We start from the raw sequence: 21,654 nt of genomic DNA, 5'->3' as shown, positions 1-21,654 counted from the left end.
TTGATGGGTCTACTAATACACCATCCTTTGAGACTACATGACCAAGGAACTTAACTTCTTTTTCCAAAACTCACACTTCTCGAGTTTGACATATAATCTTGCTTCTTTTAGAGTTTGCAGCACAATTCTCAGATATACCACATGCTCCTCTTGAGACTTGGAGTATATCAGAATGTCATCCACAAACACTACGATAAACTCATCCAAGTACGGGCTAAATATTTGGTTCATCAAATTCATAAAAACAACATGTGCATTTATCAGACCAAAGGGCATGACAACAAACTCATAGTGTCCATACATGGTCCTGAAAGCCGTCTTTGAGTTATCTTCTTCATTCACCCTGAGTTGATGGTAACCGGATCTCAAATCAATCTTAGAGAATACCATAGCCCCTCTAAGCTGATCGAACAAGTCATCAATCCTTGATGGTCACCTTATTCAATTCCCTGTAGTCCACACATAACCGCAGAGAACCATATTTCTTTTTCACAAATAACACCGATGCACCCCAAGGTAAGACACTAGGTCTTATGAACCCTTGGTCCAACAGTTCATCTATCTGCACCTTCAACTCTTTAAGATTGTTCTTCCCCATCCTATAAGGCGCATTCGACACAGGTGATGTACCGGACACAACATCTATGCAGAAATCAACAACTCTCTGAGGAGGTAAACTCGATATCTCCTGAAATACCTCACTATACTCGGATACTACAACAATGTCTACAATAGTTACTTCTTGATCCACAGACTCCATGTGTGCCAAGACTCCTGCTCTCATGGCATTATCTGACTTGAGGCAACGATAACGAAAAACTGGTTCTCCAGTACTATAGAAAAACACTACCATGTCAAAGCAATCGATCAATACATGCTGTGGCCTCAACCAATCAATTCCTAGGATCACATCATAGGTATGGTCCGGAATCACTATCAAAGAAGCAGAGAATTATCTATCTCCGATCACAATAAGACAAGCCTTGCAGATTGTCTCCCGCTCGAGAGACACTCCAAGAGGTGAAGTAACGCATAAAGAGCTTCCAAGAGATGTAGGAATCAAACCTAAAATTTCCACTACTGAACTAGCAATAAAAGAATGTGATGCTCTTGTATCAAACAATACTCTCGTAAGGTAGTCAAAAATATAAGTACTCATGACGCATTGAGCAACCCATCTGTTTACCTAATTACATTTAAAATATGGGTACTCATGAGACTTAGGTACTCATCTTTTACCCCTCATGCGGTACGCCGACAGATAATGGGCAACCCATCTGTTACCCAATATCACACAACAATATGGGTACTTAGAGACCCAGGCAACCTTTCTGTTACCCCTCATGCAGTACACCGGTAGACATACTAGAGCTCTAACTGAATCATAAACGACACCCGGCCAAGGCTCGGTTCTGATTACTTCCAACAACGTCTGAAGACTAGAAAACGTTTTAACAAGACTCAATTTTAAAACCGCGTACAATATAACAATCAACACATGTTTATTATACTACAACCAAGCGACTTTTGCTCAATAATATAAATATAGTTGCCACAGTACAACCTCATTTGGAAATAAAAATGTAACAATATATAATATAGCAACCTATATATATGTATCGTATTTACCATTTATACACATACACAACCCACTATATTATATATATGTCATAGTTCAATCTTTTTAAGAAAACGTAAATATGAGTCACCGTCAAGGGTAGACTCGTCATAGTGAGATTTACTCACCTTATTCCCTGAGTGTAATTTCCACGATACCGAGAGAAATTTCCTCACTCGTTTTGTCGGTCACCTAATTGCATAATAAAGTGGTTAGAAACGATACGTAAAACCTTAGATGCTGAATCAGTACAACTGATTACTGTTCAAGAAATTAAGGTTTTCTACGTAATTCCTGTTCACGTGACTACTGTTTACCAAATAACTGTTCGTTGTAATTACTGTTCATGTAATTACTATTCATTGATTTACTGTTCAGAAATTACTTTTACAAGTTATCGTTCAGAAATTACTTTCACAATTTACTGCTAAGAATTACTTTTCAGAATTTACTGTTCACGCGCCACCCTCCGGCAGCCGCGCGTGGCGTTCACGCGCCACCAACAGTAGCCGCACAAACCGACGCGCGTGACCTCACACGCAGCCCCCAAAACCCGCAACTCCACTCCTACGCCGTCCTAGCTGGATAACCTAGCCCATACCGCCCTCACCTCCTCCCACGTGCAGCCACAGACGGCGACACGCGCCACTCCACCACCTCCGCCCAAAATTGAACAAAATCACAAACATCCAACATGAAAGATGAAGATCATGACCGTACCTTCGTTGCAACCTAGATCGCCGGAAAATGGCCGGAAAGTCGCCCGAAAGCTTCGGTAGTTCCAAGCTCACCTCCGATGTTAAAACCTCCGATTTGAGCTCCAATTTCGTGCTAAACCCAGCCCAGAGGTCGGTTGCAAGGATCTATGGCTTAAACCTACAGGCGGCAAAGCTTAAATCGGCGGTGAGATTTTTTTCAGAAAACGCCGCTGGTCGGCGAGGGAGGGTGCGTCTCATCCAGGGGTTGGAGCGGTCGAGCGTGCGGTGAGGGTCACTGTAATAACCCTAAATTTCAAACAATATTTGAGTTTGATTTGAATTCTATAAAATTGTGAAATTTAATTAGAATGGATGTGATTGGTTACGACGTTATGAAACGAGTAACAGATACGTTATCGGAACGTTTAATTTGAAAAACGTTACGTTTCCGAACGATTATATCGACTTTTATTCCGTCGCTCGGTTGCGAAAACTTCCTTCATGAAAGTTGTAGGGCTCGTCGATACGAGTTCGTGGATATGTGACGCGTTCTCATCGGACGATGTATGTAAAAGTTATTAACGATAGAAGTCGTTTCCGATTTTGGAAACTAGTATTTAAAGGATGTTTATCAGCTAGGGTTTCCAAAAGTGGAAACCCCTCACTCCCTCTCTTCTCTCCGCCTCCCTCACTCTCTCTACCCGATTCTCCTTCTCTCCCTCCCTTCGAAAAATTTTCTCTTCGATCTGCCACCCTCCAGCCCTTTGTGGCTAGCACCGCTGCACCCTACGGCCTCGCAAGCTCCCCTGCAAGCAACCCCGAGCTTACGGCGCTCTGCCTCGCCGCCGAGAGCATCGCTCGTCCCCCGAGCCTCCCTGTGCCTCGCGCCTCGCTCTCTGCCTCCAAGCTGCTGTGTCCCTCACTGCCGTTCTCTAGGGCGTCGCGAGACCCTCCACCGCCCCTCCCTAGCACGCCGTGCCTTGTCTCGCCGCCAAAGAGCCGCATCGACGAGGGAAGTTCATGCGCGAAGCTTCTTGACGATTCGATCGTTTCGGACTCAATTTGGACTTCGATCTAGGTAAGGATGCATTTGATTCATGGTTGTGATGATTGTGTGATGTTTTTGGGTGATTTGGGAGGTTGTTGGTGGAGATCGGAGAGAGAGGTGGGAGGAGAGGTTACCGCCGCCTTAGGCGGCGCGTGTGGCCGCGTGGAGATGGCTAGGCATGGTGGGATGCCGTGGGAAGGAAGAGGGGAGAAAGGTGGATGGTTTCAGGGCGGCGGTGGCGTCACACGCGCCTTGGTTGGTGTCGGCGCGTGGGCCCCACGCGCGGCCTGCCGGAGGTGGCGCGTACACCCCACATGCCGCCACGTGCGGCGGCAGTGTGAACAGTGATTCCAGAAGGGTATTTAGGTAATTTACTTACGTACGGTAAATGTAAATTTAATTTTACGTACGGTAAATGTAATTATAAATTACTTTCAATAATTGTAAAAAGTAATTTGTAAAAGGTAATTTAGTAAATTTTATTTACTGAGTTTGTATTTACATTTAAATAGTATGTATACGTACAGAAATACGTAAACATTATGTATACGTACAGAAACAGTATGTATACGTACAGAAATTCGTATTATTTTGTGTATTTGTACAGTAACACATGAACAGTACAGTGAATAGTGACAGTAAATAGTAACTGTGAACAGTAAATTCGTAAAACCGAAAATTGCTGAACAGTAACCGATTATTACTGTTTCGGCATTTAAAGGTTTACGAAACGTTTCTAAATTCTTTTCTTATCTTTTCAAGGTGATCTATAAAGCGAGGAAAAGAATTATCTTCGGAAATTGTGGGATTACGCTCGACTCGATAAGGTGAGTAAAATCTCACATATTTACGAATCTACCCTTGCGGTGATTCTAAGATATTTGCAAGAGTTTTTAATATTGAAATACGACATGTATACAATATAATGGATTCTATATATATTGTAATAAATGGTAATAAGTACATATATATATAATTTGCTATATTGTATACTGTTATGAATTCATCTGGATTAGGTCAATTTGATGACAAGCATATGAGTTTAATATTGAAATTGTTAAACGTTTTGTCTTCGGACGTGTTTATAATTATAACATGTATAAGATATAATGAATTTTATATATATATATATCGTACAAATGGTAAATAAATACGTATATATATATATATAGTTTGCTATATAATATACTGTTATGATTTTATTGTGATTTTGATTTGTACAATATGATGTGAGATTATTGTACGTGATTTTTAACATTGAGATTGTTAAAATGTGAATTGTCTTCGGACCTGATGTTTAGTACAATATGATGTGAGATTATTGTACGTGTTTGGCAAGTCGAAACCTAGCCTTTGGCCGGGCGAAAGTTACGATACAGTTAGAGCTCTAGTCTGTCTTCCTTAGTACTGCATGTGAGGTAACGGGTGGTTATCTGCTCATGGGTACTCAGATTGTTTTGGATGTTGGGTAGCGGGTGGCTATCCAATATCGGCAGTGTATTACGAGAGGGGTAACAGATGTGTACCAGCGTTCTTGGTACCCGTATTATAAATGCATTTGGGTAACCAGAAGGGTTACTTAATTTCTCATGAGCGCTTCTTTTCATATTTCTTTGGGATAACCAGATGGGCCGTCCATTGACTCATGAGTGCATTTATATTTGTTTGATTTGTGGATTTTCGTATATATAGTAATATGCGATTTATATTTTCATTTTACTCATACGAGCTATAAAGCTTACCGGGTTTGTGTTTACAATCCCGGTGCACCAATTCAATGGTGTAGGGGATACTTCTGCAGATGTTGATTAGTGGAGTTTGAGAGACGATTCTGGAGTCTCGAAGTTGTTCATATCCTGCTTGTGGTGAGGTTTCTAGCATGGATTTGTGTGAGGATTGGTGTGGATTTATTTGTGAGTTTTGTGAGAGTTTTTGAGAATTATTACATTTCCATCTTATGTAATGTTGAACTATAAATTTGGGTTGTAATAATTGGTTTTCTGAGTTGTATTGAGAACTCAGTAATGATCCGCTGTGCATTTTAAATGATTTCGATTTCATTGAAATTGTTTAGTGTTTAACGACTTTGAAATTTTGAGTTTTTAAGCTCGAAATTTTGGGGTCGTTACAGTCACGGTCGCCGGAGTGGGGAGATCGCCTGTGGTGAAGTTTGGGAAGGAGGTCAGAGAGAGAGAGAGAGAGAGAGAGGCTGTTTCCAAATTAGGAAATTAGGGTTTCTAAAAAACATCATTTTATACATTTTCCAAATTCGGAAACCAACTTCTGTCGACAATAACTTTCACATACGACGTCCGATTAAGGTGTTTGATGTCTCCACGAACTTGTACCGACGAGTTCTACAACTTCTGTGAAGGAAGTTTTCGGAGACGAGCAACTGAATAAAAGTCGACTCTCGAGTCACAGGAAACGTAATGTCTTTCAATTTAAATTTTCCGAAATTGGTTTTGTTTCGTTCGACATCGACGAGGAAACGAAAAATGTGATTTTATTCAATTTCCAAGTTTAATAATTTACATGAATTTATACAAAGCCAACCCGAAAATTTGGGGTATTACAATCCAATCTCTCAGTGAACCTCCAGTGGTTAACAATGGGAGGAAACTATCTACACAGAAGCATACCAATTGGGTTGGGGAATCTTGTGAACCTGCAAGTACTGGGTATGCAAGAAAACAATTTCAGAGGTAGCATCCCTACAGATTTTGGGAAAGCTTTAAGTCTCGTAGAACTTTCTCTTTTGAGCAATAAATTATCCGGGAGCATTCCCTCTTCACTTGGAAATTTAATATTGTTAAACCATCTTTACTTGAGTGGTTGCATCCCTTCAAGCCTAGGAGAATGTAACCGGTTGCAAGTGTTGGATCTTTTCCAAAATAGATTGGATAGTCGAATACCTCAACAATTACTTATTGGTTTCCTCTCTTTATCATTGTATATAGACCTGTCATCCAATCACTTGACTGGTTCCCTTCCCGTTGAGATTGGAAAACTGAAGAATATAGGTGGGTTGGACATTTCTAACAATATGTTATCAGGAGAACTTCCAAGTCGCCTCGGTGATTGTCAGAGTTTAAAGGTCCTACACTTGCAAGGCAACTTCTTCAATGGAGTCATCCCTTCATCTATAAACGAATTTAAAGGCATTGAAGATTTAGACCTTTCTCGCAACAATTTTTCAGGAGGTATACCGTTGTTCTTGGAGGGCTTTCGATATTTGAGGAGCTTGAACCTATCCTTCAACCAGTTTTGGGAATTGTACCAACTGATGGTATATTTAAAAATGCAAGTTCAATTTTAGTTGTTGGAAACACCAGACTTTGTGGTGGTATTGCTAATCTTCGGCTTCCTCTATGCAAGTTTGACGGGTCTAATGATGAAGGGTTGTCGCTTAAAATGAAGCTAATGATCTCGTTAGTCTCCGGGTTCACTCTCTTGGGATTGGTTGCGGTGGTGTCTCCTTTTCTTCTCGATAAGAAAAGGAAAGAAACTAAATAAGCAGATTGGGAAACCTCCTTTTGCAAGTTTCATATGCTACGCTCTTGAAAGCTACTGATGGCTTTTCTTCAACTAAGTTGATCGGTGCGGGTGCATTGGGGTTTGTATACAAAGGAATACTCGGTGATGATAGAGTTGTTGTCACTGTAAAGGTGCTTAACATGTTGCATCGAGGAGCATCTAAGAGTTTCATAATCTAATGTGAGGCATTGAGAAATATCAGACATCGAAATATGGTCAAAATTTTAACTGCATGTTCAAGTATTGATTTGGTGGCAATGAATTCAAGGCTATTATTTATGAGTTCATGGGCAAAGGAAGCTTGGATGAGTGGTTGCATCCATCAACTGAAACTGAAGACATATCAGAAGCACCCAAAAGTTTAGTTCTTATTCAGAAGCTCAGTATTGCCATTGATGTTGCTAGTGCCTTGGATTATCTTCACAACCATTGTGAAACACCGATCGTTCATTGTGATCTCAAGCCAAGAAATGTCCTCTTCGATAGCGACCTAACTGGACGTGTTTTTGACTTTGGGCCATCGAGATTTCTCTCAACGCCAACCACGAGCGTTTGTGGAAATCAATTAGACTCCATTGGAATAAGAGGATCAGTTGGTTATGTTGCACCAGGTAACTTTTTTCATATGCTTCAGAATTCTCTTCCCTTGGTTTAGTGCTATGTTGCACGGACACGCGAAAATGGTCGCGTATTGCGTGTCAGACACGGACACGCGTATTGGACACGCGGACACGCGCAAATACGCTCGGACACGCGTGTCTGATTTTGGACACGCGGTGGACACGTGAGTGTCCGAGTTGGACACGTGTGTGTCTGGACTGGACACGAAAATAACAAGGACACGCAGGGGTATAATTGAGATTTAACAGAAAAACAGAAAAAACATAAATATTAGGTCATCCAGCCTTCACAACCGCATTCGTTTTCCTCCGTTGGAAGTTTCCGAGAATTGGGTGCCTGGTGATGAACATTTATTGGAACTTAGAAACTTAATATCTGCATATAACAACATTCAAATTAGATGACAGGAAAACTAGAATTATGTCTAGTTTGAATGTGGATTGACTAAGTTTTAATTTTAAAAACTATATTATTAATATAAAATTTAATTAACGTGTCAACTACGTGTCCAAGTCGGACACTTGAGATTTTGACGTGTCCGCGTATCGTATCGTGTCGAATACGGACACACGTGTCCGTATCCGTGCAACATAGGTTTAGTGTAATATTCTTTGAAAACATTGAGAGCTTCTTAAATTTAATTAATGCACAGATGTAGTGACAAATATATTTGGTGTTATTTATATTGTAGAGTATGATATAGGGAGTGAGGTATCCACAAGCGGGGATGTCTACAGTTTTGGCATTCTCTTGTTAGAATGGTCACTGGGAAGAGACCCACTGATCTCATGTTCAATGACGGCCTTCATACTTATGGGAAGACAACTCTCCAAGAGCGTGTTTCGGAGATTTTAGAATCAGAATTTCTTCAAGACATCGCCAATGTCGCTGAAGGTCACCGGCACAGCCAATTATTGAGTGTGAGAACACAGAAAGTTGGAGAGTGCTTGACTTTGATACTTGGTGTAGGAGTTGCATGTTCTGTTGAATCTCCCACAAACAGAGAGAATATCAGTGATGTTGCATCTGAATTGCAATCCATTAGGCGCCACCTTCTCGGTTAGATATTTAAATTTATTAAAATTTTATGATGGATAATTAATTGTTGTATGTCTTTTGTTTTCTTTGATGTTCTGCACTTCTGCATGCTTTTAGTTTTTGTTTGAAAGTGATGTTTCTACTATATAGTTGTTTGTGAAATTTGCATTTTAATGTACTAAATAGAATGAGAAAGATTATTAGTTATTGTGTAAATCTCTTATCCTAAACCCGCACATTATCTAATCATTTTGATGAATGGATCAGTGATTTTAGATGCGACGCCGAGGTGTCGCCGGTGCGCGCCTTCGGGCGGAGCGAAGGAGAAAATCCCCGCAGCTTCAAACCTAGGCGAGGTGATGGAAAGGCGACCGCCGGAGCGACGCGAAGGGAAGCGACTTCAATCTCCGACCCAGCAGCTACCCAGGTCACAGGTCGGTTTGGGTTCATTGAGAGTGCTCTGGCCGTCATCTTGATTGAAGAGACCAGTGCTCCGGCCGAGGACGTCGCAGCCTCGCAGGAGGCAGGACTTCTTCTTGGCTCGCAGGATTCTTCTGGCTCCAAGAGACGAAGAGTCGAGAGTGTTCCGGCCGTCGTCTTGATTGAAGGAACACCAGTGCTCCAGCCGTCGCAGCCTCGCATGACCTCTTCTTGGATCGCAGCATCGCAGGCGGCGCGATTATTGGGTCGAAGAGGAAGATGCAATTTTTTTTTCTCTAGGGAAAACGACATCGTTTTAGCACCTCTCATTTAACCAAAACGGTTCCGTGTTGAATAGTTTCAAATGACACAAAAGGGTTTAATCAATTATACATTCAAGTGATTCAACATTTCAACCTAGCATGTCATTTTCTTAATACTCTCTCTGCCTCCCTCATTCTCTATGCCCTCTACCTCCGTGAGTCTCTCTTCCTCTCCATTGAAGATCAAATTTTTTGCTGCCTATATTTTGCCTATTTGAAACTTGAAGATTTACTTAGCTTTGAGGTTAGTCAACTTTAATCATTTTTTATAATTGATTTGATTTTTGCATTTATTTGTTTGCTTTTAGTTGACTACATACCATAAAATTGATTAATAGTTTCTGACACTACTGAAAAAATGTCTTTCACAGCCCACAAAGTGCACCATAAAAGACAATTAACGGTGCACAAAAGTGCGTCGTAAATGAATGCGCTGTAAAAGACAAAAATTATATACGGCGCGCAACCCGTACGCCGTAAAAGAGTATACAAGCGCGTCGTGAAAGACGTAAAAGAGCGCCGTAAAAGAGTCTATGACATTATAAAAACACGTCGTAATTAACATATAGGTGTGTCGTAATTGTTAGCACAAACGCGCTGTGAATGCAACTGCAGAAAATACTTTTATTTGCCAATTAATTCTTGTTTTCCTAATCCATTTGGAATGTCATTTCACAATGACAAAGTTGAACAAATTCAATTGCAAGCATCAAACTCAAAAATATAAATTAATATGCCAACATCAATTCAGTGCTACATGAGGGACAAAATACAACCAAGTTTGTTATGATCATATACTAAAAAGTTATGCATTCTAGATTGAAGGAGCATCTTAAAAACAGATTGTCATTACTCATTCAAAAAGATAGATCTATACTACATAATCCATGCTTTGCCCTTCTGAAGATCTTCATATTATATATGTGATGCCAACATTTGCCTGCATAACCAAAGAAAACACAAAAAGAGTAAAATGAAATCAAATGGTCATAACTGTTTTCATTCAACCTAGGAAAAAACACATGCAGTTAAGGCTTTAATTCAACAATTACTATGTAAGACAACCAATTGGAAAAATTACCTTTACTAGCCATTTTGAGCAAGTTTGAACACCACAAACTGGACATGCTTTTTTACCCTTCGTGGAATAGCCAGATAAGTTGGCATATGCAGGAAAATCATTTATAGTCCACATCAACAAAGCTTTCAAGTTAAATGTTTCATTCCTAAATGCATCATACACACTCATCCCATCCAACCATAACTCTTTTAGATCATCTATAAGTGGTTGTAGATAAACACCTATATCATCCCCTGGTTGCTTTGGCCCAGGGATGAGTAATGTAAGCATTAAGTTTTCCTTCTACATACAAATAGTAGGGGAGAAGTTGTATGTATACAAAATCACAGGCCAACAACTATAGCAAGAACTAAAATCACCAAAAGGATTGAATCCATCAGAAGAAAGACCAAGTCTGAGGTTACGAGGCTCAGATGCAAAGGAAGGCCATTTATTATCTATGCTCTTCCATGCCAATGAGTCAACTGGATGACGCATCATGCCATCTTGACTCTTGTTAGTGTCATGCCATGTTAATTGTTCAGCTAATTCGGCATTTCTAAACATTCTTCTGAATCTTGATTTAATTGGAAAATACCTTAAAACCTTTGCAGGAATGCCTTCATTAATTTCTCATGTGTGCTTATCAACTTTCCAACGTGAGGAACCACATGTTTCACACACAACATCTTTTTCTTTTGTTTTCCAAAAAAGCAACAATCATTCACACAAGCATGTATCTTCTCATAACCAAGATCAAATTCCTTCAAAAATTTCTTTGTTGAATATAAAGAATTTGGAAGAGTGTGATCCTTTGGTAAAAATCCACCAATCACCTCAAGTAGTTCATCAAAACCAACGTTTGATAAACCATGTCTTGCCTTCAACTTATACAAGGCTACTGTTGCTGACATTTTTGTCCAGTCACATCCTCCATAGAGGGGAGTTTCTGCCTCCTCTAATAAGTTATCATAATCAGGTAAAGATCTATTGTCTGTAGGTTCCCTTACATCATCATTTTCGAAACACGCATCTCTAAACATTCGATATGTATCTGGAACCTTATTGGACTTTGTGATCCCCTCCCCATGAAATATCCACTTAGTGTATAAAAGATTCATTCCAGGTACAATCAAGTGGTCATATACTATGTTATAATTATAACATTTTGTGTTTCTGCAATCAATGCAAGGACACCTAATTTTTTCTGGATTACCCAAACTCGCCTGAACAGTATCAACAAACTTACGTGCACCATGTCTATACTCCGAAGTGTTTCTATATTAAAAACAAAAACTAATTAATGTTACCTTGTGTAAATCTTGATTCAATAACTAAAGTTCAGTTTAATGGGAGTTCTAAATTTACCTTTTATAATTGACCCATTCTTTGTCCATAGTGTATATTTTTCAATACAAGATCATCTCTAGCTGAATCGTTTTTAGGACATAAACAATCCCAAAGACCACACTCTACACATGCATTTATATAAACAGTAAAATATTAATACATGTCAAGGATATAAATTGAACATGCAATATCTAGGAGTAGTGCAAAAGCCATCAATGCTATCAGAAATAAACAAAAACAAAAATATAGGAAAAAGAATAAGCCACTTACAATACAAAGTCGCTGCTTAGTGTTATTTGAAGTCTAGATGCCTTCCCTTCTTGATTGAAAAAGGTCATCAATTGATATAACTAGTTCTCTTCATTCACTCCGAAATGAAAAATGGAAAAGAAACAAGATTAGCAAATTAGATTGATTAACTGATAAGCAATGGTATATATACAAAAATAGAATTTAACATGACATAGCATTAAGGTTTGTAATCTATCCTTTTTGACAGTAAAACAGTACATAAAACTCCTCTTATAAGTTACTAAATGAGTGTCAGTCGAACATTTTAAGCTTTACAAGAGTAAGATCAGCACCCAACCAAAGACCTACCCAATTATAACTTATATGATCCATTAGACTGTGACAAGTAAATTTAACAGCTAATTGCAACAAATACTTGACAAACACAATGACTCCCCTCACAAGTTCCTTAAAAATGTCCAACAAATATTCATAATCTTTCTAATTCTTTGCACATCGTCCCTGACCGGACCCTAGAATCACTAAGCATATACAGTACATGAAGCAATAATATGAACCATGGAGGGTCCCATTGTATCAGAAGAACTAGCTGAGCAGAGAGGACATTTTTTTATAGAGATTTTTATAATCCTTATGATTTTGATTGAATAAAATAAGGAGTGAAAAAGAGCATCCCACATTCATTTTTGGGCTCACAAATATCATCAAAGCTGCTAGCATTCAACTGTGCACGACATGTCGTTCTCACCTTCACTCTGGCGGCCCTACCCTAATCGCATCTGATTCCGACATGGCATTCAGTTAGGAGCTGACATTTGATGGCAGTTGTGGTATATCATAGTAATTACTCACAGGAACACAACATGTATCGATTCAGACTAAACAAACCCATATATCATTCAATATATACCCAGACAAACCCATATGAGAATCATACCCAAACATCTATATATGTGAATCATACCCTGACAAACCCATTCCAATTTACAATTGCAATTTTGTTCAATTTTGGTCAAAACTTGTTTACCCAAATTAAAATTAGGCTTAGAAGAAGAAGATTCATTTGGCAAATGAGAAGGGAGAACAAAAGAAGTTCGATCGCATATAGAAAAGGAGAAGTACCTGAGTTCAAAGCTGAGTTCTCCTCTCTGCGTAACTGAGATCGCTGAGTTCTCCTCCCCCGCGTAGCTGAGTTTGTTCAGTTCTCTCTCTCTCTCTCTCTCTCTCTCTCTCTCTCTCTCTCTCTCTCTCTCTCTCTCTCTCTCTCTCTCTCTCAAACCGTTCCTTAGTTCTCAATAGATTTGTGTCTCTTTTTTAGAAGTGTGTTATGTTAGAAAATTGGGGATCGGAAAACTAAAGGAGGCAAAGCTAAAAAATTTCGCGCCATATAATTGGTGTAGTTTTTACAGCGTTCCCAAAAAACACGCCGTAAGTGAATAAAAATTTAATACATTTAAGGCGCACATGAATGTTTGCCGTAAACAATACGTATTTACAGCGCGCAAGTCATGCACGCTGTAAAAGAACTTTTTTCCAGTATTGTGAGCATTTGTTGTATATGTTTGTTGGTGTTTGTGAATATTAGTCATGAGTGAGAAAAGGGTAGATGGAAGAGATAAAGCATGGAAATTTACAAAAAAGATGGAAGAGGAGAAATATTTTAGATGTGTTTTCTGTAATCAAGTATGCAGTGGCACTATTTCTAAATTTAAGCATCATTTAGCAGGTATTTCGGGTGGTATGAAAGCTTGTAATAAAGTCCCTTCTGATATGAAGAATGAGTATCAATTAGCTATAAAGGACTTTAAGGATTTGAAATTTAAGAGATGTGCTATGCTCCGTGAGCTTGGGGAAGGAATTGGTGGTGGAAGTGATAGTATAGATTCTCCATTAGAAGAATGTGGGAGTAGTGCTACTCAACTAAAAGTCAAAGGACCACTTGATAGTTTTGTGTCTTCTCAACCTAGGCAAACCGTATTGAATGAAGCTTACAAAAAAGAGTTAAGAAAAGAAGTTTGTCGGATGGTTGGGCGTTTTATGTTTTCTAGGGTGCTTCCTTTTAATACGATTAATGATCCATTTTGGTTAGCTATGGTAGAGGGAATTGCCAAGTATGGTGTAGGGTTTAAGCCTCCTTCTATGCATGAATTAAGAACTTGGATTCTTAGGGAAGAAGTTGAAGATATTGATAAATATTTGTTAGAGCATAAGAAAGCTTGGGAGAAGTATTGGTGTTCTATCATGTCGGATTATTGGACCGATGGAAAGAGTAGAGTACTTCTTAATTTTCTTGTGAATAGTCCGGCGGGTACTTTCTTTTTTAAGTCCATTGATGCATCCGGTAGTGTAAAAAATGATAGTTTAATGCTAAAGTATTTAGATGAAATGGTTAGAGAATTGGGGAAGAGAATGTAGTTCAAATAATCACCAATAATGCATCAAATTATAAAAATGCGGGCCTTAGACTTATGCAAAGGATGTTGAAGTTGTGGTGGACTCCATGTGCAGCACATTCTATTGATCTTATGCTTGAAGATATTAGCAAGCTAATCATCTTTAAGAAGACCATTGCAAGTGCTAAGAAAGTGGTGAAGTTTCTCTATGGACACACATGGGTCATTTCTCTCATGAGGGAATTCACAAACAACAGTGAGATCATTCGTCCGACGGTAACTCGCTTTGCAACTTCCTTTCTCACCCTTCAAAGTATCTATAACCAAAAACAACCTCTTCAAATGATGTTTAACAACATGAAGTAGATTGATGGTCCTTTTGTAAAAAGTCATGAAGGCATAGGGGCTCGTGCAATTGTTATATTTGAAAAGAACTTTTGGAGTCATTTTGTGTGAAGGGTGTGATGCCATTAATGTGTATTTTGAGGGAGTTTGATTCGGAGGTAAGACCTGCTATGGGCTACATATATGAATTGATGGATGCCACAAAGGAGAAGATTTCATTTGGATTGAAGAAGAACCCTAGACATTATCAACCAATTTGGAACAAAATTGATGCAAGGTGAACTCCTCAACTACATCAACATTTGCATGCTGCCGGATATTTTCTAAACCCTCAACTACATTATGAAGATAACTTCTCAACTGTTTTAGAAGTTAAGAAAGGATTGCATGAATGCATGGATAGAATGATGTCACATGAGGATCAGCTAAGGGCTGATATCCAATTGGAGATGTTTGATAAATGTCTTGGAGAGTTTGGAAGTAAAATAGCAATACATTCCAGGAAGCTAAGAAGTCCAGGTAATGCCTCATATATTATTCTTTATAATACAATTTTCTATATTCTATTATTTACAGCTTAAATATAATTTATATTTTCAGCGAGTTGGTGAGAGCGTTTTGGAGAGGAAACACTTGAGTCGACAAAGTTTGTTATCCGTGTACTTAGCCTAACATGTAGTGTCTCTGGATGCGAGAAGAATTGGAGTACCTTTGAGTCGGTAATGAATTGCTTAATCATTACCAATTTATATAATCAGTAGCATATTTATGTCATCTAAATTTATTTTTATGTTTGTTTTAGATTCAAACTAAGAAAAAGGACCGACTTGAGCACAAAAGATTAAATGCATTGGTTTATGTCAAGTACAACTCTTTACTAATGGAAAGAAACATTAGAAGACGAGTGAAGAAGCTTGATCCCATTTTAGTGGAAGAAATCGATTCCGATGATGAATGGATATCAGAGGTGGAAGATCCTATATTGCCAGATGATCTCTCTTGGCTTGAAGAAGGTGTGTTTGAGGTGGAATCTATAAGGAATGTACCGATTGAATGTTATGAACAAAATTTGTCAATTAGAGTTCCTATATGTGTAGAGCCACTAGATGAGCCAACAATAGATGATGTTCCTTTGTCGGATGATGACATGAGATTTGATCAGCCCTCTTACGCACATTCTTCTAAAATGAAGAATGTTGAAAGCTCAAGTAAGTACTTTCTTATTCATCCTCATGTTATTTAGTTTGTCTAGAATATATGTATCAATCCATATTTATACTAGTACGTTTTTGTTTTTAGGTAAAGAAAAATTCAAATCCAAGAAGAAAATGAAAACATTGGATTCATTATTTAGGAGTGAAGATGAGATTGAAGACCTTACTTTACATCCACATATTGATACATTGAACATTGATGATTGTAATGATATTCATGTGGTGTGAGTGGATATGACGATGAAGATTGAACAATAAGATTGAACGCATTGAAGTGTAGCTGTTGCATTTAATTTAGTTTGACTCTATATATTAATTCTATAATTTGATTAGAACCTTATTTTGGATGAATATTATGGTTATAATAACATATTTATATATTTTGAAGGATATTCATATTATTTGAAAATGTATTGTATTAAATTAATGTTTGTTGGAAAGGCGATCACCTTAAATCGCCTTTGCACGTCGATGCTCTCGTCTTATGAGGCTTGACCATGTCGCCTTCGCCTTCGCCTTCGCTTTCGCATCTGAAAACATTGGAATGGATCAGGTTGGAGCTGTCATCAGCTTGATCATCAGTACACCCCATGGGTTCTACTGGTTTGTTGTGAATTTTGTATTTTACCAAGTGAGCATGAAATTGATATTGATCGAGCATGTATTTTATGAACTCGTTAATCAACCTTCATATTGCATCAAATCAAACCCTGATATAAACCTCACTGACTTTAAACCATGGTGCTTAAACATACACCATAAATGGGTGAGCTATCTCAAATAATTCTTTCTGGTCCTTCTGGAGTTAACAAGTTAACCGGGAGCTAGACCCAACTCCAAAACCATGGTTATAGAGTAATGTGTCGACTGAACTCTGAGATCACTTCGAAGTAGGCTTGGAGCTGTCAGTTTGATCAGTTTTCGTGCATCAACCGAACTTCAAAACTGAAGTTTAATTAGGTTCATCTGAATCATCTCCATGCCTCCATGCACGTATCAGAAAATCTAAAATTACTTTCTTTTTTGTTTTCCTTAAGAACATGCAGACAACTTTTTATCAACCAATACCAAGGGTCTTCCTTCAAAACTCTCTCTCTAATAAAATCATTATTGTGCTAGTGATCGATCAGATTTATAACAATTGGTTCACTAGAATGCTTTTCAAGACGTCTGATACTGCCTGTTTAAACTGAAATGTTGATTAGGAAGTAGAAGTAGAGAAGGGATATATGTGGACCTATTCAACCACCATGCGTACTATTTAAATATTTCATGGTTTTGGTTGATGCATCGACAAGATGGTCACATGTCGCTTTATTGTCCACCAGAAATGCTAAGTTTGCTAAACTTCTTGCCCATATTATTAAATTAAGGACTCACCACCTAGATTATCCAATAAAGTCCATAAGACTTGATAACGCTGGAGAGTTTACTTTGAAATCTTTCAATGATTATTGCATGTTCCTTGGGATTAATGTTGAACATCCAGTTCCCCATGTTCACACCCAAAATGGTCTCACAGAAGCGTTCATTAAAAGTTTACAAAAGATCGCAAGAACTTTAGTTATGCGCACTAAACTTCTAGTATCTGCATGGGGCTATGCCATCTTACATGCAGCCATGTTGGTCTGATTGAGGTCTATTGCCACTCAAACTTATTCAGCGTTACAATTAGTAACTGGGTACGAACCTGATGTTTCACACTTACAGATATTTGGGTGTGCAGTTTTTGTGCCAATTGTACCATCACAACATACCAAAATGAGCCCTCAATGAAGGAGGGGCATATATGTCGAATATGTATCCCCGTCCTTTATACGCTGTTTAGTGCCCTTGACAGGCGATCTATTTACCGCTAGATTTTCAGATTGTCACTTTAATGAGATTCTCGTCGTTCAGGGGAGATAAGAACACTATTGTTCTAGATGAACGACATGAATTAACGTGGAATGTCCCCCACTATGTCTCATCTCGATCCTCAAACTGCACAATGTGAAAATGAAGTGCGAAGGAGTGTAGCATAAAATCTGCCAGACGCGTTCTTAGATCTAGCAAAAGTGACAAGATCACATATATATGATGTAAATGTGCATGCAAGGATAGATTTCCATGTAGGACGTATCGTCCCCGATGGACGAGGTATGACTATTGCGGCTAACGACTCATATATCCCTGCCCAGAAGCGAGGTAGACCCCAAAGTTCAAAGGATTTTAATCCCCGAAAGAAGGTAAAATCGACACAAACGAATCCATTGGACATCGCAATCTCAAATGATCCATCTCATGAGATAATACCGGATTGTGGATATGTCCTAGAAGAGACGATGTTGGGGGATGCTCCAACGCCTGAATCCATTATCGACAATAGAGAGATCTCAGTAAATTATGCATGCTTAAGTGAGGTTTGGAATCAAAATGAGATTATCATCGATGGTGTATTTATATATGCAGTAGCTATCGAAATTATAACTTGCGATGACATTGAACCTCGCTTCATTGATGAATATCGACGTAGAGACGACTAGCTAAAATGGAAAGAGGCAATCCAGGTCGAATTAGATTCCTTAACAAAGATAAAAGTGTTTGGACATGTCGCTCCCACACCTCCTCATGTTAAAAATGTAGGACTCAAATGGGTATTTGTAAGGAAGCGTAATGAGAAAAACAAGATTGTAAGATACAAGGCTCGTCTAGTGGCACAAGGATTCTGAACACCCTGGAATTGATTACGAGGAGACGTATTCTCCTATAATGGACGTTATAACATTCCTCTACCTACTTAGCTTGGTAGAGTCTGAAAAACTGAGTATGCAGTTGATGGATGTGGTTACAGCTTATCTCTATGAGGACCTTGATACAGAGATATACATGAAAGTTTCTGAAGGACTTAAGGTACCTGATGCAAATAGTTCTAGACCACGAAACACGCTCTATTAATTTGAGGCATTCACTATATGGATTGAAACAATCTAGATGGATGTGGCATAACCATCTAAGTGAATATTTGATCAGGTTGGGATATGTGAACAATGAATTATGCCCATGCGTGTTTATAAAGACAATAATTTCTGGATTTGCAATTATAGTTGTTTATGTTGATGATATGAACTTGATTGGTACTCTAGAAGTGATCAAGGAAACAACTAAGCACATGAAGTCTAAATTCCAAATGAAGAATCTTGGGAGAAAAAATTATTGCCTCGGCCTGGAGGTTGAGCACCGTGTTGATGGGATTTTACTTCATCAATCAAACTATATCCAGAAGATGTTAAGATGATTCAATGAGGATAAAGTGAAACCATCAAGCAAGCTCATGGTCATTCGTAGTCTAGATTCTAAAAAAGATATGTTTCGTCTAGCAAATGATAACGAAGAGATATTGGCACCAGAAGTGCCATATATAAGTACAATATGTGAATTATTGTACTTAGTACAATGCAATAGACCAAACATTTCTTTCACAGTGAATTTATTAACTAGATATAGTTTTGTGCCAACACGCCGCCACTGGCTGGCATTAAAGACATTTTTTATACGTTAAAGGGACATCATATATGGGCTTATTTATCCCTATGCATCAAAGAATGGATTAAACTCTATTCAACCTCATAATGATGCTCGCCTTGTTGGGTATGCTGATGCAAGCTATCTATCTGACCCACACAAAGCATGTTCTCAAACTGGTTATGTCTTTACCATTGAGAATACTGCAATTTCTTGGAGGTCTATGAAACAGACTCTAGTTGCTACATCGTCAATGTGTATGGTTGAGAGCTATTACAAATCATGTTAGAAGCACATGTTGACTGCATTCTACTACCAATGAACTAATCACTATCCATGAAGATAATGCTGCTTGCATCGAGCAAATGAAGACGTGGTTCATCAAAGGATATAATACCAAACACATAGCACCAAAATTCTTCTTCGATCAACAACAATTGGAGCATAAGAAGATTATGAAGTTAAGAAAGTTTGATCTGAGGACAATAATGCAGATCTCTTCACCAAGTCGTTACCAAAGTCTACATTCCAAAAACATGTACGAGGTATTGGTCTGCGCAAGTTATCTGTATTACCTAACCTGTAATTTTCAGGGAAGTAGAAATCAGGGGGAATATCCTGAAGCATACTCACTGGACCATCGTGTACTCCTTTTGTCATTCGTTCAGGGTTATTTTGTCCCACTGGGTTTTGTTACCTGGCAAGGTTTTAACGAGACACATACTTAAAATGGTCATATTGTCCATTGTATCCTAAATGTGCATTTAATTCGACATATACACATATGCTCATCTTTTCCCTTCGACCACGGGTTTTTCCCACTGGGTTTACCGTGGTAAGGTTTTGGTGTAGCATCATTAGTGTATCGTCACCTTAGACATTTTTCGAGGAATCCTTCATCCATCTCTAAAGATTTAAACATAAAGCAAGGGAAACACATGGACATGAAATATCCAAAGGGAAGTGCTGTAAATATGGTTATTCATGTCATAGACGTTACAATATTCATTGTGTTAATCACCCATTATTCCTATTTTGTAACAGCAGATAAGGTTTAAAGTACTTACTTAATTGTTGCCTTGTATATCCATGAGGTACTCCTATATAAACCTCATGGGTGAGATGAATAAGACACCTCTCCATTTTTCCTGTGTCTAAGCTCTCTTTCTTCTCACTCTACTTCAAATCCATATTTCTTTTACAAAAAATTTCACTTTGTCAAATGATCTATTTGTTATTGGAAGAACTAAATGAATTATATGTTGATGAGGCGCAAAATATAGAGGAAAAAAAATATAGGGAAACTACTTGGGTATTGCATATGAGCACACCTAAGAGTATCCGCACCCATAAAATGGGTTTGCTCAAGCAAAATGTGGGCTCAGAAGTAAATTTTGTTTCAAGCAAATCGATTTTTGCATACACTAATTCACAATTTGGTTGAGCAATTCAATTTTGTCTTGTTGTGAAATGATTAATTTTTTTTACCAGATATATTTACAACCAATAATAATGTGCCACGTGTCGTTATCGACACGATATTATCCAAAATTTCCGATAAGATTTTTGACTAATAGAGAATTGACACGTGGCAGTAACACGTGTCATTGTTGGTAAAATAATTGGAGCAGATTTCCGATAACATTTTTGACTAATAGAGATTTGACATGTGTCACTGCCACATGTTAGTGTCGACAAAATAATTGGACCAGATTTCTGGTAATATTTTCGACCAATTGGCTATAAAACGTATAATATCACTCATTCTATACTCACACCATTGTGAAGAATCCAAGCATATAACTCATTCTTCTATCTAAATAATTAGCAACATTTCTTTGTTCATCACTCTGATGAATCCTTTAAGCTTACACAATTTTTTTAGGCGGAGACAACGTCAACAATAAGAGGATGATGATATAGAGCAATCATTCGTCAATCAGGTGGTCATGGCAGAAGCACAACATGATGATGAACCAACACCACCAAGCGGTTCACGTTGTGGTAAAAACCCGAATAAGCCAAGTCAAAGGCTATCTAGGAGATGCAATCTTATGGAAAATTACTTCATCGAACGTCCAATATTCAACGCTCAAGACTTTCGCCGGAGGTACATGATGAGCATAGACCGATTCAACATTATCATGACAGATCTATGCAACCACAACCTGTCTTGGCATCAAAGAGAAGACGCCATTGGTTTGCTAGGGCTACTTCACCAAAAAAAGATGAC

At 38.4% G+C, this 21,654-nt stretch overlaps 1 protein-coding gene and 1 pseudogene across 1 annotated transcript; both read left to right on the top strand.

The window, feature by feature from the left end:
- The first annotated feature begins 5,975 nt into the window (after nucleotides 1-5,975).
- Nucleotides 5,976-8,377, top strand: LOC126803625 (probable LRR receptor-like serine/threonine-protein kinase At3g47570; annotated as a pseudogene).
- A 5,175-nt stretch (nucleotides 8,378-13,552) lies between these two features.
- Nucleotides 13,553-18,950, top strand: LOC126803624 (uncharacterized). The gene is made up of 6 exons (XM_050531402.1): nucleotides 13,553-14,239; nucleotides 14,359-14,634; nucleotides 15,506-15,716; nucleotides 15,801-15,911; nucleotides 18,751-18,809; nucleotides 18,930-18,950. Exons 1-6 carry the CDS (start codon nucleotides 13,553-13,555, stop codon nucleotides 18,948-18,950), a joined length of 1,365 nt encoding a protein of 454 aa, XP_050387359.1.
- Nucleotides 18,951-21,654: the final 2,704 nt, after the last annotated feature.

The sequence above is a fragment of the Argentina anserina genome, chromosome 7 (genome assembly GCF_933775445.1).
Source record: "Argentina anserina chromosome 7, drPotAnse1.1, whole genome shotgun sequence".
NCBI classification, from domain to species: Eukaryota; Viridiplantae; Streptophyta; class Magnoliopsida; order Rosales; family Rosaceae; genus Argentina; species Argentina anserina.
The sequence above is the reverse complement of the archived record's forward strand: the minus strand, read 5'-3'. Positions and strand labels throughout refer to the sequence as shown.